The sequence below is a fragment of the Triplophysa dalaica genome, chromosome 11 (assembly GCF_015846415.1).
Source record: "Triplophysa dalaica isolate WHDGS20190420 chromosome 11, ASM1584641v1, whole genome shotgun sequence".
NCBI classification, from domain to species: Eukaryota; Metazoa; Chordata; class Actinopteri; order Cypriniformes; family Nemacheilidae; genus Triplophysa; species Triplophysa dalaica.
Window position 1 is genome coordinate 4,353,765 of NC_079552.1, and position 24,119 is coordinate 4,377,883.

Sequence of the window (24,119 nt, forward strand, 5' to 3'; positions counted from 1 at the left end):
ACTCACTATAACCCTCTCAAGTTCAACCTTACAGACGTCTGGACGCGTATTAATATGCAATGTCATCGCTGTTAATTTATCCTCCTATCAGTTTACCTCAGTTTAATGGTTCACTGGAAGCAAAGAAGAGCTAAGAAGGAAATATGCGTTGAAGGTCTTTTTTGGGATCCATGGACAGAAATGCAATATAATATACATAACTATGTCTTCAGAGGTGTATGAAGACCTCGCATAATGAAGCGTTATGTTTTTATTAGCATACAATGAGCTATTTCTATCTACGTACACCCCTGGGTACCCTTGCATGGCATTCACCGTAATGAGTAGCCCTTAACAGACTGTTCTATGTTATCTCCTCGGCATAGAAGCAAAAACATGACAAGAAGTCCTGTATCTGCCACTGTAGTGCTTCGAAAGGGAGGGGCGAGCGATGGAGCGAGCCATTGGTTGTAATTCACAACCTCACCGCTAGATGTCGCTAAATATCATACACTGGACATTTAACATATTTTGTTACAAACGTGGAATATAACTTGGTTTTTACCCACAAGTATCATTTTAAAGTATCATTTATATCTGGAGACAAGTTCAATGGGTTTATTATTCGGAATAAACATATAACCCAAGTATGAGCGATTATGATAATAATAGAAATGTTGGCAACAACAACTAATGAGAAATTCAACCAACCTAATATTAAATGTTTTCCCAAACCGCTCTGTAGCAACAAAACTCTCCATCTTCTGTACATTGCGGGACATCATAAATCCACCGACCACCTAAAGGGAAGGCCAGAAAAACACATCACAGGTACTATCTGTGCTCCTTGTGAGTTTAACATCTGCATAGATTTACTTGAAAAATAAAAACACTTGGCCACCTCGACTCTACTAGTGGCATGACTTTAGGGTGGAACTACTGTATCCCTTTGTTAAACTAATGGAAGAGTGTTAGGGAATTTTTCTGTGATTTTGAGGATCTATTGACAGAAAATGCAATAAACATAACTATGTGTTCAGATAAAGTCTTACATAATGAAGCGTTATGTTTTTATTACCTTAGAATGAGGTATTTCTATCTACATGCACTGGGGGTAAATACATTATCTCCTTTGGCAAAGAAGAGAAAACGTAACTTGTTTCACAGGATGAACTCTAGGCAGTTTCCGGTTGGGGAGACTTAAAGCAGAGAGATGGAAAGTGAAAAAATAGTTCAATTTATCATATGCTGTACATTGCGGCACACAGCAGTCGTTTAAGTGCTGTTCTTCCATATTCATCAACATTTCGTAATAACATTCAAACACGGTAGAACATCACTCATGTACCACTGCTGTGTGCCGCAATGTACAGCATCTGCTAAATTGAACAATTTGCTAATTTTCCATTGCTATCTGCTTTTACGTCTCCCCAAGCGGAAACTGCCTAGGGTTCTTCCTGTGAATCGCGGAAGTCACGCATAGATAGAGCCCATTCACAACCTCAACGCTAGATGCTGCTAAATTGCATACATTGGACCTTTAAACGAACATCTTTAACATTTAATTCTATGAAAGATTGAAAATAATCACATAGAAATGAAATCTGAAGTGCTTCTGGACCAGTGTCAACATCTTGTGAAATGCTCGATAAGCTTACTTTTGTAAACCGGGGCAGTGTTAGAAGAAAGTTTGCTATGAACTTGCTTTAATAGCTGATTTTAGTTCATTTTCAACCAAATAAACATACGGATAGTAGCTTTAAAGGGATGTCAATTCAATAAGAGAACTTTCATTGCCAAGAGCTACAGATAATAGCAACGCAGCTTCGCCACACATGGCCGGTGATGTCAGTGCCATCAGAGAGTTTGTCTGGTAAAACTGGCTGAGATTAGAATAGATGTGCGCATTTGACAGTACTGCGGTTCAGGCCTGCAGCTATTACGAAGAGTCCATTAACCACAGCGCACTGTTTTTAGAGACTAAACCAGAGCGGATAGGAACTCACTTTCTCGTGCAGGCTAATGAGCTGCGTCTGTATCCTCATCTCTTCAGATCTGGGGAGGGATACAAATGGCGCGTTACGAGTCCTGTTTGACCTCGTCTCGGCGGCAAGCCGTTGTTTGGCAGCACCTGCTCACAGCACCTATCATCGAGTTTCTGCCGTCCAGACAGGCTGGCCTTAAGCTCCGTCCCGCAGCAGGGTCACGTGAGAGCCCCGCGACCTCAGCCCTGCTGATTCAGAGACACACAGGGATGCCAAGGACATTTCAGGGCAAAAACCAGCATATACTTGCAAGCAAAGTAGTTTCACACTTTTAAAATATCACGCCACAAATAGTTTTCACTTTTGTTGCCTATTGAGCAATTTTAATGCCTACACTCGCCGTGAGATGTCAAAATGCAGTTTTGCTGATGCACCAGCCTGAGGAGAACCATGGGGAGAAATTTAGTGACAAATAGACAGCAGAAAAGCCGATGTGCAGAACTCGCATAGAATCAAATATTGGCACTAATGAAAGGGAATCACAAACATATGTGCCCTTGTTCATGCTGTGAAAATCAGATGTCAAGTCACCTTTAGAATACCTGTTTCTCATTGGTCAGACATGTTATTCAGCTATTTTTGTGGACTGTGTACTTGCATACTAAACTGTGTCATTATTTGAACTGTTGTCCGAAGAAATAAATTTCTAATGTTGCTGTAAGAGTTTTATAGATTCTCTTTTTTCTTACATAATGTGAATACATCAAATTTAGATCCACTAAATATTTTCACTCTAAATTTTTCTTGTCTGTTTATGTATTTCTCTGTTAAACAGTCGTGCATTTAGAAGGGACCTACCAAATATTTTAACACGGAAAGTGATTGAACTTACATTGAAAATAACCTGAACCATCACATTTCTTCAAGGCTTAACTGAAGATAAATTTGAGATAGCAGAATGTACGAAAAACGCAAAGCATCTGGCCGAAGCAGGATATGGTCCTATACATATGACACAAAAGACAAATAAATGGCGTATCGCCGATTATCAGACGCTCAAATGAATTGGCTTCCTCTGTCATCTTTGGGTGCACATTGTGATGGGATGGCAGTGCCTGGATGCTATACAAAAGCAGCTGTCAAATCTGTTGAGAGATTGTAGAAGGGCATTCATGACACACAATGCAGCCTTTTATATTCGGGGAAAAACAAGATAATTTCAAGAGCAGATTTTGAGTGATTAAACAGTCTAGTCTCAATATGGAGTTAATAGACTGTAAAGACAGAAACACATTTAAGCCTGTGTATTATGTTTCATTTGGTCGCAGTCACACTTCTGAATTTGCTTCTGGAGGTAGATGTCTTGGTTTAACAATATAATTGCACATGTAATGGTTATAATACAACAGAATACAATAAGCTGGTCATAGATTGGACAGCATCAGTCATAAACAAAAATGAAAATAACAATGAAAACTCTTGTAGATACAGTACTGTGTACAGTACAATACGTATCTTGGTAAAAACATATTTTTGAGCACGTACAGTAGAACAATAAGAAGTATTTTTAGGTACAATGGTACAGTCTCATTATTCAAAGTGCTTGATTATTTTTGTAAGTGTCCTGGTGGTAGTTGCATTGTTTCTTTAAAGTAAACCCATAGCAAAGATAACATTAAATTAAAGTAAATTCAATGTTAAAAATAATCAATTTAACATTAAGCAATAAATATTTGATGTATGGATATCACCATAAAAAAATCCTGATTATTATAAACATCAAAATGATTTAATTATTTTAATCAATCATCACAACCCTGTGTGTTATGAAACGCCCTAGCACTATAAGAGCGAGGAAAATGATAAAGTATGTACATCTAAAATGATAAAAGTTGCTTTGTTACATTTGGCCTTAACCGCCAGGGAAGTTGGGCTATCCGTGACCTTGCGGTTCAGGGTTCAGAGGTCAAGTTTGTTTATGTAAGTATGAAACGTACAGGCAGCCTACACAGAAACAAATGCAAAAGTATATTCATTCAAAATAATATACATATGTCGAATAAACTGCTTTGTTACATTTAACGTTACCCATGAGAGGATGTACGTGTGTTGTATTTTGTGTGACCTTGTTCGGTTCAGTGTTCAAAGTTCAAGGTCGCTTTTGTGTCACTCCAGCTTCACGTCCGTTCTTTATTACTTCAAGGAACATTGTCAAATAAAAATACATTTAAACAAATTCGTCACACGATCTACTGTATGTTGACCCCTCATTACCTGGAAACGTCGCCGTGCCGTGTTACTTTTCTTGCGCAGGTCAGAAGCAAGACAAAGTATACGGTCAACTCAAGTGGGTCTTTCAGATGAGCTCAGCTCGTGGGCTGACACTCGTGTGAGTGTGTGGGCACAGTGTAACTCGTATCTCTGGCTGTAGTATCTGTGTGGATTACTGACGTGTGTGTCAGAGCTATTATAATAGTGCGCGCTCGCTTTTACGCGCGCAGTCCGATGGCGTCGCCGCGCGCTCCTCTCGCCGCTGTCCGATCATCTTTCGCGATATTTCGGTCTATGGATGAAAAGCATCACATGTAGAATCAGGACATTTTAGGATCTGCTTCAGTTCAAGTGCTCGGGAAACTGTTCTTCTGTTTGATCCGAGAGTAAGTTGGATACAGGTGCGATCTAACTGCAACTCCAGCGGATGATCGCGGACACGTATCTGGATTAAAGTAGATCATATCTGATCAAGCGCAAGGTGAGCTCGAAACGCCAGCATGATAGGCTAAATATATTGATGATGATGAAGCACTGAGTTGTAGATTCATTGTTTACGGTGTACACGAGATCCTTCACAGCAACAGTGATGCGCTGTGTAGAAACTGTACTTTTTACTCCACTGAATGTTTCTCGGGGTTGGTTTGTTTTTATTCTGCATGGACATAATATATCGTACAGTCTCGACTGTTTCCTATTTCCACCGGTATCACTTCATTCAAAAGTAAACAGGTTATTCATACATTGACCCTATAACAGGGCACGCTTTTACACACCCCTTGGTAAATTTTTCTCAGGATTTTTTAAACTCTATATCTGTATAATCATCTACTGTATTAGAGTCTTTGTTACTGACCATTTCTACAGTTGTAAGGAAACTCGGCTTAGTTGAAAAATAGTGAACAGGTTGCATGCTTTTACACTATATGGGGCAAGTTGTCACATTTTTTTACATTTTGTCTCAATAGACACCAACTTTATCTTCGAGTATTGGCTATTTACCATTACTACAACTATATGGAACATATATATCTTAGCAAACTGTTAATTTAACACAGTGATCGATGCTAGTACATTTACAACATGTGGGGTAAGTTGTCGCAATGGAACCCAGTTGTTCATATCTGGCATATAAAAGTTATTTAATGATTAACTATTAGCAAAATTTTGATTGACCATACATACGTAAAAAAATAGCAAATCCATGAACAAATGTGACAACTTGTCCCAATATAAATGTGAAATCACAGCAGCGCTACTGTAGTTAATGTTACCCAACAGCTATTACAAAAATGTGATCATATTGAAATTTCTGTTTGTAAGAGATTGCAGGATAGACAACCACCGCTTGAGAAAATAAGCATTTATGCAATTTGACTTCTGACTGAATAAAAAGTATGACATTTTAAAATCTGTTTAAATGTGACCCCTGCAAGCAACAATTGAAGTTACTTTAGTTGAAATTTTAGTTTTGTTATTATTGTACTTTTATCTTAAACTGTTTATATATTTTAAACAATGCAGGCCAGGGTGTGATGTAAACTCAAGTTTCAGCGTAGACGTTAAACGGTTGAGAAACTTCAGATTCTCCAAGTTTAAGTTACATTGAGCTTTATCCATTAAGACTCTTAAGTGCATCAGTAGATAAAACAGCTGCCTGTTAGCGTCATGTTACTGAAGAGTCCTGAGAGATGAAGAATAAATTTGATAATTTTCATCAGTTCTCTCTTAAAGCAATAAGTGAAGTTATTTATCGCAGAACACAATGATTGTGGTTTACGTTATTAGACATAAATGAGCTGAGTGTCGTAAGGCCAGTTTTGCAATGTTTTATGACTTGAATTATTTGAAAATGATAGATATTATCCATTGTACATATTTTTTTTGAAAGCATGTCACAATCACATTATTGTATCATATTCTTATTACAAAACAGTACACACCTTGAGCTTTAAAAGTGAAGTTGAGGAGAATCATTGTCCGGAGGTTCTTTTATTGTATCAGAATTGTGTTACAGTGTGCCTTCATACTGTCTGTTATATTTACAAGAGCTTTTTCATAACTTTTAGTATTTTTAGTATTTATAAAGTATTTTGGTTCAGTTTTTACTAAGTGTTGGTGAAGAACACTTTAGCACGAAAATGTTTCATGCACCTAATGCAACATGAGCAATTGGGGCCATCCAAAAGTGTAAGCAAGGTCAGCTTTTTTAAAGGAAAAGTCAGAATCGTTTGTTGTACTACAGATTATTCTTTAAAGGAATGTTCTGGGTTTATTAGTCTCTTCTGCATTTTTGGCATATTGTTAAATACCACCGGAAAAAGGCAGACTCGTCCCTCAGTTCGTAAAAGGGTGTTGTGCTCTGCAAGGGCTTCTGTCTGTGTCTTCATGAATAGATGGTTCACCCAGGATGAACGTTCAATCATCATTCACTCTTCTAATGTTGCATCATACCCATACAACTTTATTTTTTAGAAAACATAAAAGGAGAAGGTCTTAAAAAAAGAAACACATACTGTAGAGTACTTGCATGTATGACTTGTGCAATATTCTCCAAGTCCAACTTTGTAAAAAGACCATGTGGTTTGAAGATTTCAAGTTTATTTGGAAAACGCGGTGAGTCATTTCTGAACATTTATTTAAGGGTTCATCTATTCATTAAAACATGTAGTTTGTTTTGTTTCAATGCTTGAATATGCAGCCGTTTCACATGTTTTGTTTAGCAGTCCGTTCTCCTGACAGCTGTTTAGTTTTGTGTTCCGGTTTTAGTTGTATTGTTTAATACTGTACACCTGCAAGTCAGGCGCAAAGGGCTTTCTCCACGGATGATATATTTGTCCCGTTGCTTTATCTGCAGTGAGCAGGGATTCTATCCCAGCTGTGACCCCTGTCAACAGCGAATGATGGATTTGGTGCTGGTGCACACAGGGAAGTTTATGGATCCGTGTGTGAGGAATATCAAATGCTTTGCTTTACTGCGCACTTCATAAGACACTAATGCAAAAAATAACAACAGACAACACACCTGAAATGGATCCCTTGAGTGTGCACAATAAATGACTCAATCAAATTACGATTATTGCGAACATTGCTCTCCATCCTCGATGATCCTTAATGCACTTTGAGTCATAACCCGTGAGACTTTCTTTAAATATGTTTTTGGCCTAATCACCATAATTGTTCCATCTTAGAGGAAACCATAATGTGTTTTGTGTTCTATGCTCTTTTGACCATGCACTCTAGTTGTGTTTTTTCCTCAAGAGCGCTCCATGGCAACAGGCATGACGCTCCGATAGGAATAAAGCATGCATGTTTCGGTTCGTCTGTCCAGATTTGCATTAATCGCTTTTCACACTCTTGTCACACGCAGCCCCCCCATCTCATCATTATGAGGTTTAGTACATTTATGCATGGCGTTGTAATGCGTTGTTGTCAACGTAATGAAAAGACATTTCAAACTGAGAGAGTGTAAATCCGTCTTGCTGTCATTGCAGGTGATGAATCCCATCTCTCCTTCTCAAGAGGGCTATTCAAGGGGGCACATTTATACAACAATAGCAACTACTCTATTTAAAAACGAATGCCCTTAGAGCTTCTGACATCCCTTACAGTGTGGTGGTATGCGAAGACTTTGGTGGCAACAGTAAGCCACAGATAGACGTCCCTTTGCTTGGGCTGTAAGTTTCAGTGGTAACTGAAGGAAAGACGCAGGCTACTTTAGCGTTAGTTTGTATGTGACATGTGCTTGCTGGAAAAAACAAACCTGACATGAAAGTGAGTCCGTGTTCTTTCTGAGAGCTTGAGAGGTGATGCAAATCGTCTTGTTGCTGCTTTTTTAGGTTTTCTCTTTCTTTTTCTTCCATCACTGTAAGCTGAACCACCGATGTTGCATGTACCGTAAATTAGATTTCAACATTTTCTTAAGAAAATTTGCCATTGTAAGACTGTCTACCATTGTAAAGGGTTTTGTGTGATTGCAAGTTGTTTCCAAGTTTTGTAGTTTTATAATATCCTGGTTCTTACATAACTGTCAGTCTAACATTTTTTTTAAATATATTAAAAAATTATAGGAATTGTTATTACGATATATTAAATAGTTCCTGAGGAGTTGCTTCTTTTCTTACACTGAAAAATATAAGCACTTAATTTCAATATGAGAATTTATTATTTAAAGGGGTCATATGACACGGCTAAAACAAATATTATCATTTGTTTTAGATGTTATGCAATGTGTAAACACGATTTAATGTTCAAAACCTCTGTATTTTCCACATACTGTGCATGTTTTTATTTCCTTTTTGACCCGCCTCTCTGAAACGCGCGGGTTTTTTACAAAACTCATACCTCTCAAAAGCTAGGTGTGCTATGATTGGCCAGTTAACCAGGGGGTAGTGATTGGTCGTAAACTGCAAGCCTGTGACGGAAATGTAACGCTTCTTACCATATTTGGAACATCAGGTACCAAAGCAATTGTACTGTCGGGTACACCCACCTTACTTGCTTATACATTTGGGCGGTCTTAGTCAACTCATACCACGAACTGACGTAGATTTGTGGGGGTGTGGTTACACGAGGCGATTCAGGCAGGTCTGGGTGAACATTCGCCTAAGATAGAATGCATCGTTTGTTCCGACACTTTCATTTTTGCAATTCTATGTGTCTAATACATGCATGGGTAACTTATAACACACCGGAGTAAGACACAGAAAATATATGACCCCGTTAATATAATACATTTTTTTTTTTATTTGATATTGATTTATTGATTCTTTTAGTGTACCTCTCTAGAATTGTTTTTCACCTGGATTGGATTGAAAAGTAATAGTGCACATCTCAAACAGCGTCAGTTGGGGAAATCACTCGGAGCAGCAGAAAAAATGCTGGGAGTGTCACCAAAGTGCAATTGGAAAGTGGAAGCATCATCAATGAAGGAGTTATTTATACATTCATGCTTTAGTTTCAGTAGTGCTTTGGAAAACACCATTAGATATTCATACTTTTCATTCATACATTAGATATTCATACACTTCTGAACAGTAAGCAACCACCCAGAAACAAGATTCCAGACAATTTTGAAAACCAACACTTGATTAGTCACAGCCACCGGTTGCTTTTTCTTTGCAACGGTAAAAGTGTTGAGTCTTGTTCTTTGTGTGTCATTCGTGTATTGGAGAAAGGTTTGAGAAGTGATGTTCCCATGCGGCTGGGGTGACACTTTTTTTCGGTTTATGTCACCTCTGTTACATCCTGCTCAATGACCAATGAGAGCTGGAGCACATTAAGCTGTGACTCATAGACCGCATGCCCTGGTGTGAAGGAACCAACAGGATAAGAGGAAAGCGAGGCTACCTTTGTTATCCCTCTCTCTCTCTTTCTCTCTATCTCTCTCTTGCTCATTCTTTTATGTTTTGTTTACGGTTTTAATGATGTTACCTCAAGGTAGGCAACACCACAGCTGCTGGTACAAAAGGACATCACTTTGTTCTTTGAGAAACTTGAGCAGCAAATGCTTTTAAACAAACAAAGGGATAAATATTACCCTGATTTAGATCATTCATTCTTAAATATACATTCTGTGTTAATTTTCTCATAAAGTACTAGAGATACAATGTTGAAGTGTTGGATAGATTTTTCCACATGATCAAAGTGAACGGGGACTGAGGCTGTAAAGCTGTAAAATTACAACAATTCCTTATGAAAGTACGATGGAAGTAGACCATACTTACAACTCAAGCTCTTTTTATACATTTTATTTGCTGAAAATCTATGCGTCCTCATTCTATTGAAATGCCATTGTTATAATGTGATAAATGGCCACGTTTAAATATTGTAATAGGACTAATTGTATAAAATGTTAATTGCCAGTTTATTCATCAACATATATCATTTCTGTAGAATAATGTTAGATAGGCTTAAAATGACAATAGGGTGATAAATGTTGAATTTCAAAATTCTCACAGTTTACTCACCATCATACCACCCCAAACAAAAGTCTGAGTATAGGATGACCCACAAGGGCACTCGGTGCCAAAGTCAATGACGTCGGACTTTGGTCCCGCTCCGTGCTTCCTGGCACACGAGTAGCCCAATGTGCCAGGTCCCCAGCAGGCAACATAATCTTTTCTCTTTCGCTACATCATGGAATCCATCCTCATATGCTGGTATCCTGTGGGCAAAACTGGTTCAGTCCTACGTTCTATTCCAAGAATTATATAGGGAGGAAAACGCAGGATTCACAAAATGCCCTGCAGGGACTGATGCACATGACTGTGGTTTAGCTTCGTGGGCATGTGGCAGTCATATCTTTCAGCATTATCAAGTGAAAAGAGGAGGGGGCGATCAAGAGGCCTGTGATTGACAAGTTATGCATACAAGGACGTTGCGAGGTGTGCGAGTGAAGAGGAGGAAATGAAATTTTCCCTGAAATGCATCTTTATTGCAATACCGCTATTTTGGTTGTACCGACTGAGGCCATATTCTTGTGACATTTAACATTATAGCACATTCAATGAATGTGTATAAGGTCATTCTAAACTAACAAGCGATACACTCTGCGGGGGACATAAAAAAAAACGTGTGGTCGTTATTCTGTTTTATAATTACGAGCGCATGAATAAAATACGCTTTAGGTTTTGAGATAAAATCCTTAATGAAAACTGACCTTTCCTTTAATTTCATCCATCTGTGGAAGCCTGTGTTATCCAGATAACAAAAATAACTACATTAGCATTTTCTGAGCAGTATTTGCTTGGCACGGTAAGAATAGGATGGAAGTTGTAGATGAGCTCTCTGGTTTAGTTTTATGGTTCTGTTGTCATGACACTAAGCGTGGATCTATAAATGGTTTAATAAATATAAAATGCCGACCACAATTCAGCATACCGTTATTTAAGGGCATCACTGTTCCCCCTCCCTTTCGAAGCACTATGGTGGCAGACACAGAACTAAGATGTCTTCACATTTTTGCTTATTTTGTCCGATTTTGGGCTACTGTAGTAACAACATGGTAAATTCTATGTAAGGTGAACCTCTCTGTAAGTAAATAGGAATCGCTTGTTTAAAGGTATTAAAAACATAACGCTTCATTATGTAAGGTCTTTATACACCTTTGAACACATAGTTATGTATATTAAATTGCAAAAGATTTACACACTGGATGTTATTATCTAGAATAGGAGAAAGCATTCTGGGAAAAAAATATGATATCACCTTTTGCATGCAGATTTTTGCATGTAGGTGTGAAGAGGGTGTGTGGTCGTTTTAGAGTGTCCAGTTCTTGGTAAATGGAATATAAATGTTAAAATCAATATTTGTGTACTCTTTGTTGTCTTGCATCTCAAAAGCAACTCAAGAGATGATGTGTGAGAACTTCTCTCATTATGCAACGAATGAAATTAATTCATCAGGCGCTAATGAACAAACTCTTCGACTGTAGAGCAATTAAACGGATTGCTTTTAAGAAACACATGAATAAATCGGGTCTCAGCATGATCGTTTGGGAGCACATATCTAATATATGGCAGCTGTGCGCATTTCCGAATCATCCTGTCATTCCTAAAGAGGGTTCGGCAGGCGGGGTAATCCTCTGTCTTCTTAAAAGTGGGGTAAATAGCCATTTATTCAAAGGCGTTTCTTAGAAGCTCCGATATCAGCTGCAGCCCACATTTAGCCTTAGACCGTATCCAGGGCATTGTGAAATGAACCAAAAGACCCTGGAGAGCGGAGGTGTTTGTGCGATTGCTCGCACACAAACTGAATAATGGACGAGATCATGGAAAATGTGTCTTCTCTACACACCAACGGCCTACACAAAACATTAAGCTGCAAGTTTAACAAAGGGGCTTTAGCTCATCTCTGCCGTTTTTGTGCTCTCTCTTTTCTAGCTGAATGAGGCTTCATTATGGTCTGATTCCAATTTGGCCTGACATGCTGTAGTTTTGTCGTTGGGGGTTGTTCATCAAGCTTGAAAGCTTTTGTTGGTGTGCAATTCTCATCTTGGATCTCTGCTAGAGACGGTCAATCTCAGCAAGACATTTTCTGATGGCCGTTGCGTTATGAGTAGGTCTACAGGTATAAGGACAGAAAGACTAACAAAAGTCAAACGTTGCTTTCTAGTCTTTGCATTAGGTTCTTTATTGGGGGACGAAATCTTTTTGAGGAAATGTTGTTGGTCACACAAGCATTTCTTAGAGTTCTGTTTTGGGTCACATATGGACTTTTAGATTCATTTTGAATAAACTGGGTATATGGGTTACCGCTGAAGTAAATGCTTTGGTATATGTGTGGTATTTTTGTGTTTTTAAGTCCACCCTGATTTAATTCAAGCATCTTTACCCCAGATATGTTCAGCATGGATGCTGTACATTTTCCATTTGAGTGTCCTTTCGAAGTAATGACTGTAGTTTGTTTTTTCGTTGACTTAATGATGTCTCTGCCCGTGTGAGCCGAGGATGGAAGCGTCCTTCTGGGGCCGTCTCTTATCTATAAATGAGCTTGTGATGCTAATGTTCTGGTCCATTACCCTTTGAAATGGCAGTATACAGTAGCTCGCGTCCCGCCGGAATCCGCGGTTAACACATTGCTGTATTTTCCTATATGCAAATATTAAGAGGGAGTGATCTGTATTAGCTCTGTGACTGGGTGGCATTTTCGAAAAGTTTTAATGACCAGGTGGGTCAGTGTGTCGGAGTTGCTGCTATGAAATGTAAATGTCAGCGCTTTCAGATAGAGATTGATGATTTCAGGAGAAAACTTGCATTTTAATAACCTTGTGTGTAGCTTTGATAAGAGGTTTAAGTAAAATTGAAAAATGCAAAACAAGTGCAATAACTCTGATCACGACCGCTAAAGCATTAAGCCACCATGTGGCCTTTTAGAAGCCTTAATTCATTACAAATTTTTCATTTAGATTTGTTAAAGGGATAGTATTACCATCATGTCGTTTAAAGCCTGTGAAACAAAAATATATTTTGAGCAAAATTGCATTTTTGTCCATACTATGGAAGTTAATGGCCTCAAGGGCATCGTTGCTTGGTTACTGACGTTCTTCAAAGTATCTTCTTTTGTATTCTGTAGAAGAAGAAAAATCATACAGGTTTGCATTGACATGAAGGTGAGTAAATGACGAAAGGATTTTTGAACTCTTTAAGGGATGCGTCTATATAGGTTCTTGTGTTCAAACATCAGGATAACAGGAGAATTTTCCAGTTTTTGTCTCAATTTGTTACAGTCTGCAGTACATTTTTTTTTCTGACATTTGAAATAAATTAAGGTTGAGTTAAGTTGACTATAAACAACATTTTAAACCTCATCATTTTTTAAGCGACTGTACTATATTTAAAATTTGCATTAACTCATTCAAGGCCCATTCACACTTAAATTATAACTTTAGAAAGTTTTTAAGAGAATAGCAAAGTCCACAACACAACTATAACTATAAAGATTAGAGGAACAATAGTGTTGGAATTATTTTCAACAAAAGAGATTTTTTTTCAGTTGATCAAAGATAAAACATTGACAGCCAATCAAAATTTATTCGAATTTAAAGATTTTTCATGAATATGAAACTGCTGTGGTTGATTTAAGAATAAACAATGTAATCATCCATTAGTGTGAATGTTAGTTATCGTTCTTGATCTTGATATGAATGGCCGGTTGCAGTTACTCTCGATGAGACTGTGCTTTTGAGATACAACTCTCAAACACGCTATATTCATTCTGAGAGCATCACTTTAGGAGAGATCATACAATAGATTTTTCACACGTAAAGAGCGATTTAAAACAACCCTATACCTCTGATAGAGTTGAAGCCTTACTTACTTCAAAGCAAAGGGTGGATCAAATAATCCCATGCTCTCAGATGTTTTAATCAACAGTGGGTCAACCTGTGGGATTGCACAGGACAGGAAATCTTTGTAATTGCGGCGAGAAGAGGGAGGGATATTTCTGAAACGCTCCTCTTCTGGGGACGAGAGATTGCGAGAGACATAGAACGCGAAGCAATCCCAGTTCTCTTATATCTAGTGGATGATGTATTTTTAATGCTCCCCTCGTGCTGGTGGATGGGCGATTAAAAAAAGTTCTCATCAACTTTTTAGGGCCGTGGTGCTTTGAAGAGCTGCGTCTGTGGGATTCTGTGTCAGCCGTGAGAGCCTCAGGCTTTCTGGCCTGCCAAAATTAATTTCATTTACATACGCATTTTTGTACCTTCACATCTGTGCGCTTTCCCGTAGAGACGGAGCTACCGCTGTGTGGATGTGGGCCACTGTAGAAGAAAGTCTGTGATCTTTGATACTGTAACCCCGATACAGACCTTACAGTTACAGCACCAAAGCGTGTAATAGTGCCGATTATCAGATTACGTGGAAAGCGTATCATTTGGAAGAGCTGTCGATGTGCATCTCTACATCCCAGTCTGATGCTCAAATAATCCTCTCTATATTAGCACGGAACAGCAAGGAATTAAGTTATTTTGCAATGCATCACTTAATACATATGGCAGCACATGGCACACAACAATCTGCTTTAAGATGCCATTGCTAATTGTCATTCTGTAGCATATAAACACGTTTATTTGAGAGAGGCCTAATGAGTTTCATGTGGTGGAAAGCTCATTTACTGTCTGGGGCAGATGTTTAGTGTCATTTTTTTACCGAATAATATATAAATATCACTGTTTATAAAATTATTTTTGTATACTTTATATATTTTTTTAATTGAAAATCCATGCATTCATTTTTTCACACTTAGGGCAGCCCATCTCTCTCTCTCTCTCTCTCTCTCTCTCTCTCTCTCTCTCTCTATCTCTCTCAAGATTCAAGATTCAAAGAAGCTTTATTAGCATGATACAACCAATTTTTACATTGTAAAAGCACAGAAAAATGTAACATAAACATGCACAAATACGGATTAAGATAAAAATAAAATAAAATGATATAAGTATCTACATACAGTACAGTATATATCTCAAAATAGACAGAAAAAGAGCAGTAAGTATTGGTGAAGTGAGGGTGACATGATCCTGTCAGTGTCAGTTTGTGTGTGTTGTGTCAGTGTTTTGTTGTGTTGTGCTGGTTGTTCTTTTGTTGTGGCAGGACTTGACATATCTTGCAGCTAGATTTGAGCTTCTTGAGTTTTCTCCCATTAAGTATGAAATCCTGTCCTTTGTTTGAAACTGGAAGTCTTTGTGGAAGTTTGTAAACTGGGCAAGACTGTTTCTCAGATGAGTGTATAGTTTGGAGATGAGATTAAAAAGTGCAAGTCCTCTTGATTCTGTGTGTAGTATGGATGGACACAGTTGCTTTTCTCTTGCTGTCCATGTCTGTCTGTGTCTGCCCGTCTCTACCGTGAGCCTGTGATCACTGAGTCTGTACATGGTCTCTCTCTCTCTTGCTCTGATCACCATCTCAACCGAACAAATGTATTTCACACAAACAAGTGTGTTGCACTGTCAGAGGCATGAGGTGTGATAGAGGATAGATGAGGGACTGAGGGAGCTGTAGATGAGGAATAAAAAGCTGTTGGTGAGTCTCACCATCCTGGCTGTGAAAGAACTAGGACAACATCAGCATGCTTGTCGTGATAGTATGACCGGCGCACAGCCATGTACAGCCGTCAGAAGAGCAGGAGGCAGATGGAATAGGGAGGTGTGGTGACGGATAAAGAGGAGTTTCATGAGCTTCATACTTGTCCTGCGTGCTGAAATCATCATGGTGCTCTGATGTGCGGCGAGTTTACACTTACGCAAACATTTGTGGCCTGAAATGAAGCAGCACAAGGTTTTGGACATGTGACTGTATGATGTTTTAATGAAGAAAAGATGTCATGAGATGACACTGGATGAGATGACAAAATAGACTAGGCGCCTATCTTCAGCGAAGCGGCATAGAGAGGTATTTCTGGTACGCTTTTCAAAAATGCTGTGGCGTCTGGTGTAACACAGGCATAGACTAGAATGACCGCGATCAGTTCTGGAGCCATAACGTGCTGCAGTTGCGTGCGGTGTAAACGAGGGGTAAGGCTTCGGTTGAAGACGGCAGGTGTTTTTAATTTGAGCGAGCGTGGCGCGATTTCATCAGAGCGGGATGAAATTTTAGGTGAGCGGTCTGGTGAGACTTTGAGCATCAATTCTCACCGCTCAGCTCCACTCACATGCTCTGATGTGGCCCAATTTCCATGGACATCCGCAAAGAATCAATAACAGTTGTGTAGTGTTAAATTTATTTAATACAATAAATATTTAATAGAATAATATTATATATGATATTATAACCAAACACATACTGGACGTTAACTTCGGGCCAGGCACATGCGTCCAATAAAACCGTGTATAGATTTATTGATGATTACAGTATGGATGCAAAGAACAGATCAATCACAATTCAGTGAATACACTGTAAAAAATTATGTGTTGAGTTGCTTAAAATATGTACCCTCCATGCATCATGTTATTTTTTTATAAAATTCAACTTACAAAGATTTTAAGTCAAAATTACAAGAAAATCTTTGTTTCGTTTACAAAAAATATATGAGTTTACTTCACCTTCTTTACTAAATTATTATTAAATTGGATATTATTTAAGAAAATCATGAATAATCAGACTTTTCAGACGCAAAGGCTTATGGGTATTCCTCACAGCATTTGTACTGATAATATTAAGTTCATTGCACTGGAAACGTATGTTAGGTTTAATTCATTTTAACCGAAACTTGCACAACTCAAATTTTCCATTCATACACCACCCAGACATAAATATTTTTGTGTAGCGTGAACAAATGATTTTAAGTTAAGCTAAAAATGGTATAAATTTGTATATTTTTAAGTTGAAGCTACTTAACGTAATACAATATGGTTGTTGAGACAACAAATCACTTTTTAGAGTGTATGTTATAATGACATCATCACTTTTAAACATGAAATTGATTTCTTTGGGACATTTTTATCTTTAGAATTTATATACACATAAAATAACATACCAAAAAGTGTAGAATAAGTAGACAAAATGTTTCCTGAGCACAAAGGAATGCTTAAATGGAATGTTGTACTATAGTTTTATAAGTTTGTTTATTAAAAACAATGCATACATTTTATGTGCTTTTGTTGTTTGTATTTATTTGTTCTTTGTGTTGCTACATATACAAGTTAAATTAGGTTTTATATCAGTTTAAGTTTAGTTTTTATGATACTTTTATTTTCAGTTAATGATTTTAGTTTTAGTTCAACTTAGTTTAGTGTTTTTCAGTAATATTTGATGAATATTCAAAGAAGCATTGTTGGCATGATAAAAACAAATTTTTGCCAAAGCAAAGAAAAATGTGATATAAACATGCAAAAATACAGATTAAGATACACATAAAATAAAGGTATGTAAGTATCGACATACAGTACAGTATATATCTCTAAATATAAACAGAAAAAGAGCAAAGTATTGGTGAAAGTTTGGGTGAGGGTGACAGGATCCCGTCATAGTGTCAGTTTGTGTGTGTTGTGTCAGTGTTTTGTTGTGCTGGTTGTTCTTTTGTCCTGGCAGGACTTGAGATATCTTGCAGCTAGGTTTGAAATTCTTGAGTTTTCTTCCATTATGTATGAAACTTGTCTTTGTGGAAGTTTGTAAACTGGGCAAGAATGTTTATCTGATGTGTTTATATTTTGGACTGTTTCCACTTGATTATGTGTGCAGTACGGACACAGTCGCTCTTCTCTTGGTGTCCATGTCTGTCTGTGTCTGCCCATCTCAACTGTGAGCTTGTGATCACTGAGTCTGTACATGTTCTCTCTTTTTCTCTCTCTCTGATAACCAACATTTTAATTTGGATTAAACTTTTAACAGTTTTAGTCAACTATAGAAACCTACTTTTGCAGTTACATTGCAGAAAATTGACAATGCAGTTGCCTTAAGTGCCTTGCAACAGCTATACCCACTCCACTTTTTACTGAGACACACACAGAGAGAGAGAGAGAGAGAGAGAGAGAGTGAGTGAGATACATGTGTGAAATTGAAAGTAATGAAGCCAGGTGGGATGTCAGTCTTTGTAATGGCCTGCTGCATAGCTGTAGACATTCTCATTTTATTAGTAGTGCTTGCTGAGACTACGTAAGGTCCTATTGCAACCGCTCAGAAAACCTTAGCAAATACATTTAAATGCCTTCTACGTTCTAGAAAACACGCAAAACATTGTGGCCATCACACTAGAAACACCTTAGCAACCACAGAAGCCCGGACATCTTAGCATTGTGACAGAGCTTTGCAAAAGCAGGTATCACTTTATTTTCAAAATTTCAGTTTCTTATACCATAGTATTACGAACAGGCTGGCCAGCGTTCACACTCAGCAGGAAGGTAATGGCAGTAAAACAAAGCTAAATTGCACCCCTGTGAAATTAAAAAGCTTTTAATAAGCGTGATGAAACTTGGCATGTACATACTTAGGGGTCATTATTATAACAAATTACATTGTTTGAGATTGCTGAAGGTGTGGTAAAGCTGTAAGTGATAACAGTTTCAATGTAACTTTTCACATCCAGATGGTGGAGCTCATTCCCCTTGCGCTCGTGTCATTTTTAAAAAGGAAGGGATAAATAAAGTTCCTTTTTTAATGCAGAAAAAACATCAAAGCGACCGTCTGAACACTTCCACCGGGCTCTGTGTCGTAGAGAGGAAATAAAAATTCAGACAGATATTAAATTGGTCGAGAAGAGGTGTCATAAAACAATTCTAATCGGTGAAATTGAATTGCGTGAAACTGGTTTTGTGTCTGAATGCACAAAGTGTGGACAAAGTGAGGTATTTGATCATCACGATAGTTTATTCTGGCAAAAACCGACACAGTTGTATTTTTACTGCGATGTCTGGGGTGGATGAATGTGAAACCGAAAACTTTGAAAACGTACAAAATATTTGCTATAAATGATGTGTCCTTGAATTTTTTTTTATTTGTTACCAACTTCTTCAGAAACAACTCTGTAGGGGGATGCAGGCCGCTGATAATGTTGATTTGCATGCATTGTCTAGTCTAGTCGTTTCAACACCCAATTCACCAAAGGAATTATGCAAATCAGCTAATGGAACAAACACACCCAGGAAATTAGCGCCGATCTCCAATTGCATAGGCAATTCCCTTCTTACCGACTGATTGTGAGTGTGGAGGATAAAGCAGCTATCGCAATCTGTCAAAATTTACTGGGACTGAACAGCATCACTCCCTCATTCTCAAATATCTGTCAAAGATTGTGACAGGCCAGTTTTGACAGTCTTTATGTACACACATGAGCTATGAAATAATGATGGTCTGTGCTCAGCATTCTGCTGAAGAAAGGTCCAGTTTGTTCTCAGCTGTCATGATGAGGAAGTTCTGATGTCTGAAAATGTACTTCATGTTCCCTCCGCGCTGATTATTTTGGCCTTTACCAGATTTTTTACCAGAGTCATCTGTGACACGCTGATGTGTACCCATCGGTCCCTTTCCAGTAATAGCACCGGTCCTCTTCAGCTCCTAATGGAGCATCGTCAGGTATCAGAATTAAACAGCAAGTGCGTCTTCAAGAAGACTCATCGTAGATTTGCTGCGTCTTCCGGTGCTTCAACCTTTGAATAATTGATTCACCACATCAGAATCATGTTCACTCACAGATGCAAAAATAAGAGATTTCTTTGCTTTTACATTAGGGGTTTGATGAGTGATTTCCACAGATATCTTAATTCTTGATGAAATCGGGTTTTTCTGTAATGGCTTATTTTTTCAGGAATTAGGAGGGAAGAAAAGAGAGAAATTATTCAGTTTGCACCGTTTTTGTTCTTGAGAACAGCAGGTAATTTTGCACATTGAATAGCTCTTACAGTATAACAAACAGCAGGCCTTGAAAACATTCACACATTTTCTTATCATAATAAAAATAGAAAATTGCACCTAATAATTGTGTTTTCTGAGTGTGTTTTATGCCATAGACCAGGGGTTTTCAAACTGGGGTCTGGGGACCCCCTGGGGGCCTCTAAAAGCGTGTCAGGGATACACAGAAAATGGAACTGAAAAAAACTTGCACAAATACTGAATAGTATTATTAATTGATTCCTCGTTTCCAAATTTGTATGTGCTTTTTTGCTACACTAAAGTTCCTTTTTTTTTTTTCAAGTTGCTACATTACAAAAACATTTAAATTGAAAATGTCTCTTCAGGGTTATATACACCCAAGTGTAGAGTACTATTTACAAAATTTAGACGGATGTGTATTTTAGAAAGTCGGTCCCTCACAAAAGTTTCATCTTATTTGGGGGTCATTGGCAATATCAAGTTTGAAAACCCCTGCCATAGAAGAACCATTTTTGGTTCCAGGATAAAAACATTCAGTCAAAGGTTCTTCAAAGAACTTTCTTACCTATAATCTGAATGACCTTTTTTTGCCACAAAGAATCTTTTTGAAACAGAAACTTCATGGGATGTTGAAGGTTCTTTGTGGGAAGCCTCTTCTATGGCATTGTGATGCACCGTTATTTTTAACAGTGTAGATTTTGAGGTCAATAAATGCAAATGCAATCGCCTGGGATCAAACCCACAACCTTGCGTTGTTAACGCAATGCTCCTCCACTGAGCTACAGGAAAGCTATTGTTTTGAGCTCTTCTGAACATTGTTGAGATTCCTTCTAAAACTCTTTACTGAAACATTTGTGAGATCTCTAGATCTGGGATGAAAGCGACTTAAGGAAAAGTTCTCATTTGGTCCATTTAATCTTATTTATGTCTATAAGAAATATTTAAATAGCATCTATTTTTTCTTATGGGAAAGACATACTTCAACTCTAATGTTTGCAAAATTAAAATGTTTTGTCGTCCTATTGCCCATCTTGAGAGAAATTATACTAAACCAATAACAACTTTATTGAAACATAAATGTGTGTTGGTGTGTGTGCTTGTGTGATCAGATGAAGTCTGCTGCGGCTGGTGATGAAGCACTCTTCACTGAGAGCTACTGTAACATCTGCAACGCTCAGCTGATCTCTGAGTCTCAGCGTGTGGCACACTATGAGGTGAGCTTTCTCTCTTTCTCTCTCACTCGTTCTCACACACGCACACACACACACACGCACACACCAGTGACATGCATTACGTTAAAAGCAGGCCTCATCAATTGCTCATCAGGGATGTAATAATCATTTGTAACCTAAATGCTTCTCTCATGTATTTTTCAACCGCTGCTTTTAAAGTTGTAGTGCAGTGCACCTTTCCCCAGACCCTCAACCTCTTTATAAGTAACTTAATGATTGACCATTAAAGAATCATCCCACTACATTATTTACATCTCTCACGTACGGTTCCCTAGACCACGAGTACCGATCACTAGATTAATGAGCTCGCTAATGAGGACGAACTCCTTCAGCACAGAATCAGTGTATCTGAGGGAACATGTCTGTCTAACAGGTCCGTTTACAAAGCTTCACATGAGCCAATAAACTCTTATTTGGTGTTAAGGTAACACTTCAGTTCTCCTGCCATTGATCTCTGTGATCCCTTGTCTGGAGTACATGATCTCACATGTCACATTGTTGGAATTGAGTTTACCACAAGGATATCTTTTAAAATGTTTTGTGGTAGTATCTATCCATCCCTTCTCTGAGCCCCTTGTTCTCTGGCGGGTGCATACTTAACTTTCGATGCATTTATTATTCTATAGAATATTAACTCATTTATAACGTATGCCTCTATCGCTTTTAAAATATGTTATTGCAGCTTACAGGTTGTACAAATATATCTTTGTGGTATGAAGTAAAATGACAGCAGACTGACAAATGCTTTTGACAGATCAAATTATATATTGTTATTCTAGGCTTAAGCCCTATTCGCACGGGATTGGTATTACCTGGGGACCTCTAGTCATTTTTAATAATTGCAGAGGTTGTGAGATTTTAATCCCATGGGAATCAGCCATGTCTGTAATTTGTAAATTAAATATTCCCCCGCAAATGACCTACCATATTTTGAAGTACACCGAGGTCCTGTGATAATATTAGTCCTGTGCGAATGGCATCTCTGTGATTTGCCGGGCTCATATATCATTTTTCAAGGTTTTATCCACCGTTTGCAAATAACGGAGGTTGTTTTGAAGTGTTTTGATATTATTTGAGGTGCTGGATCATAGCCATATCTGCCAACACTGTCGTTTTTGGCCGGGAGACTCCCGTTTGTTTATTTATCATGGAAACTCGTAACATTTGAGACCCTCGATCGCGTTGATCTTCTGTCCAGTTCATGGGTCTCACTTGCTGACAGGTACGTTCATATATCATTAAACACCGTACAACTAGGCTTTACGAACTATACCAAACGACTTGCAATCACATCCGGGAAATAAGTCCGTAAATTTGAGTAAAATCACAGGCTTCACTTATCCCATGCGAACACGCCACATGAAATACAGGTGTGGGGAGGTCATTTCTAAATCACACGAGGTCCCCAGATAATACTAATCACGTGCGAATAGGGCTTTAGTGTTGTGATTCGGAATTTAGGGTGCAGTTTGAAACACAAATTTTATGCAATTGCTAAATTAATTTATGTAATTTAAAGCAAAAAAATATGAATTGCAGCTTTACTTTTTTAGCATTGTGAAAATAACAAAAGTTAAATGTTCTTAAGGTTAAGCATTAAGCTCATTACTTTTTATTTTATTTTCTTAAAAACAACATCTCATGTATATAGATTATATTTGGCTCCATTATTCTAAAGATTTGTAGACATTTTACTGCAAAGGCAAAGGAAGAGGTTTGTGCAGTTTATTTTCTCAGTATCCAGAAAGATAGTCTGTTTTCTCAAAACAACTCCAGGTGAGATGAACCGGTCATCGAGAATCTGGGTTGGTGGATGGTTCATTCCAGCAACTAAATCAACAGGCCATCCCTGGAGTGCCCCAGAGAAGGAAACAGGGAGAGAGATTGTGTGTGTTATAACATGAGTCCCAGCTTGCATTTAGAGCTCTTCCTCTGGGATTCAGATGCACCGACTCCTTCCACCTGTCAGAGCAACTTTAATGGACTTTCGGATATCTTGGGGCCTTTTTCACTCTCTGTTTCTCATGTGTGTGTGTGTTTGTGCATGGTTGATTATCTGATGGATATTTAACAGACATGGAAAAGCTTAGGTTCAGTGTCTCTCACTTTAGAGACTTTAAGTCAGCTGCCCATCAACGACTAAAGACAAAACTGTTAACAAACATGTCTTTAGTCATATCTTTGATTGATTAAATGCCTTACAAATGAAATATATTTTAATATTTAATTAATAATTTTTCAACTTGATAGATGCAAGCAGAAGCGAGAGTATTTTTTTTAATCTATTTTATACTTTCAAACTAGGGCTGTCAAACGATTATTCGTGATTAAAAGAATCAAAGTTTGTACATAATATATGTCTGCGTACTGTGCATTCTAATTTTGTATTAGGAAATATTTACATGTATTTATTTATTTACCAATTATTTAAATAATATATAAATGTTTTTTTAATTTAGATATTGTATATTATTCTTAAATATATGCATGTATGTGTTCATTAATACAGAATTAATATGGAGAGTAAACAGATATATATTATGTAAGCACAAACGTTTATTATGGATGCGATTAAACATGATTTGTTTGACAACCTTATTTCAAACCACCCGGTTATACTGCACTGCAAATGTTCGAATCATTTACATCATCCAAATATCCTAAAAATTGTTTTCATATTTATAGGAAACCATTTGTTCCCTCTTCTCTTTTCAACTATCAGATGAGGTCTCTACCAAAACTAAATCTTTCACAGTCTGATCTTTGGCTCATTGTATCAATGGTCTCTTTCATCGTGTCTCTGTTTAAAGTCTTCGCAGACTCTCTCAGTCTGACTGCTCAGAGCT

At 37.8% G+C, this 24,119-nt stretch overlaps 1 protein-coding gene and 1 long non-coding RNA gene across 4 annotated transcripts in view; one reads left to right on the plus strand and one right to left on the minus strand.

Moving 5' to 3' along the window:
- Nucleotides 1–690: 690 nt before the first annotated feature.
- Nucleotides 691–4,373, minus strand: LOC130431453 (uncharacterized). Of its 2 annotated transcripts, none has more exons than XR_008908256.1 (3): nt 4,239–4,373; nt 1,986–2,209; nt 691–779 (listed from the first exon to the last, which is right to left on the minus strand). It is a non-coding gene; the product is annotated as an uncharacterized LOC130431453 (long non-coding RNA). The 2 variants fall into 2 exon arrangements; XR_008908255.1 differs by having other exon boundaries at nt 1,986–2,212; nt 4,239–4,372.
- Nucleotides 4,374–4,582: 209 nt separating this feature from the next.
- zgc:171482 (zinc finger protein) overlaps nt 4,583–24,119 on the plus strand; it is an 85,391-nt gene continuing 65,854 nt past the window's right edge. For both annotated transcript variants that reach the window (XM_056760482.1, XM_056760481.1), the window contains exons 1-2: nt 4,583–4,716; nt 21,151–21,255. In XM_056760482.1, coding sequence (XP_056616460.1) covers nt 21,151–21,255 — 105 coding nt within the window. In that variant the 5' untranslated portion in view covers nt 4,583–4,716. The remainder of the gene's footprint in view (nt 4,717–21,150; nt 21,256–24,119) is intronic.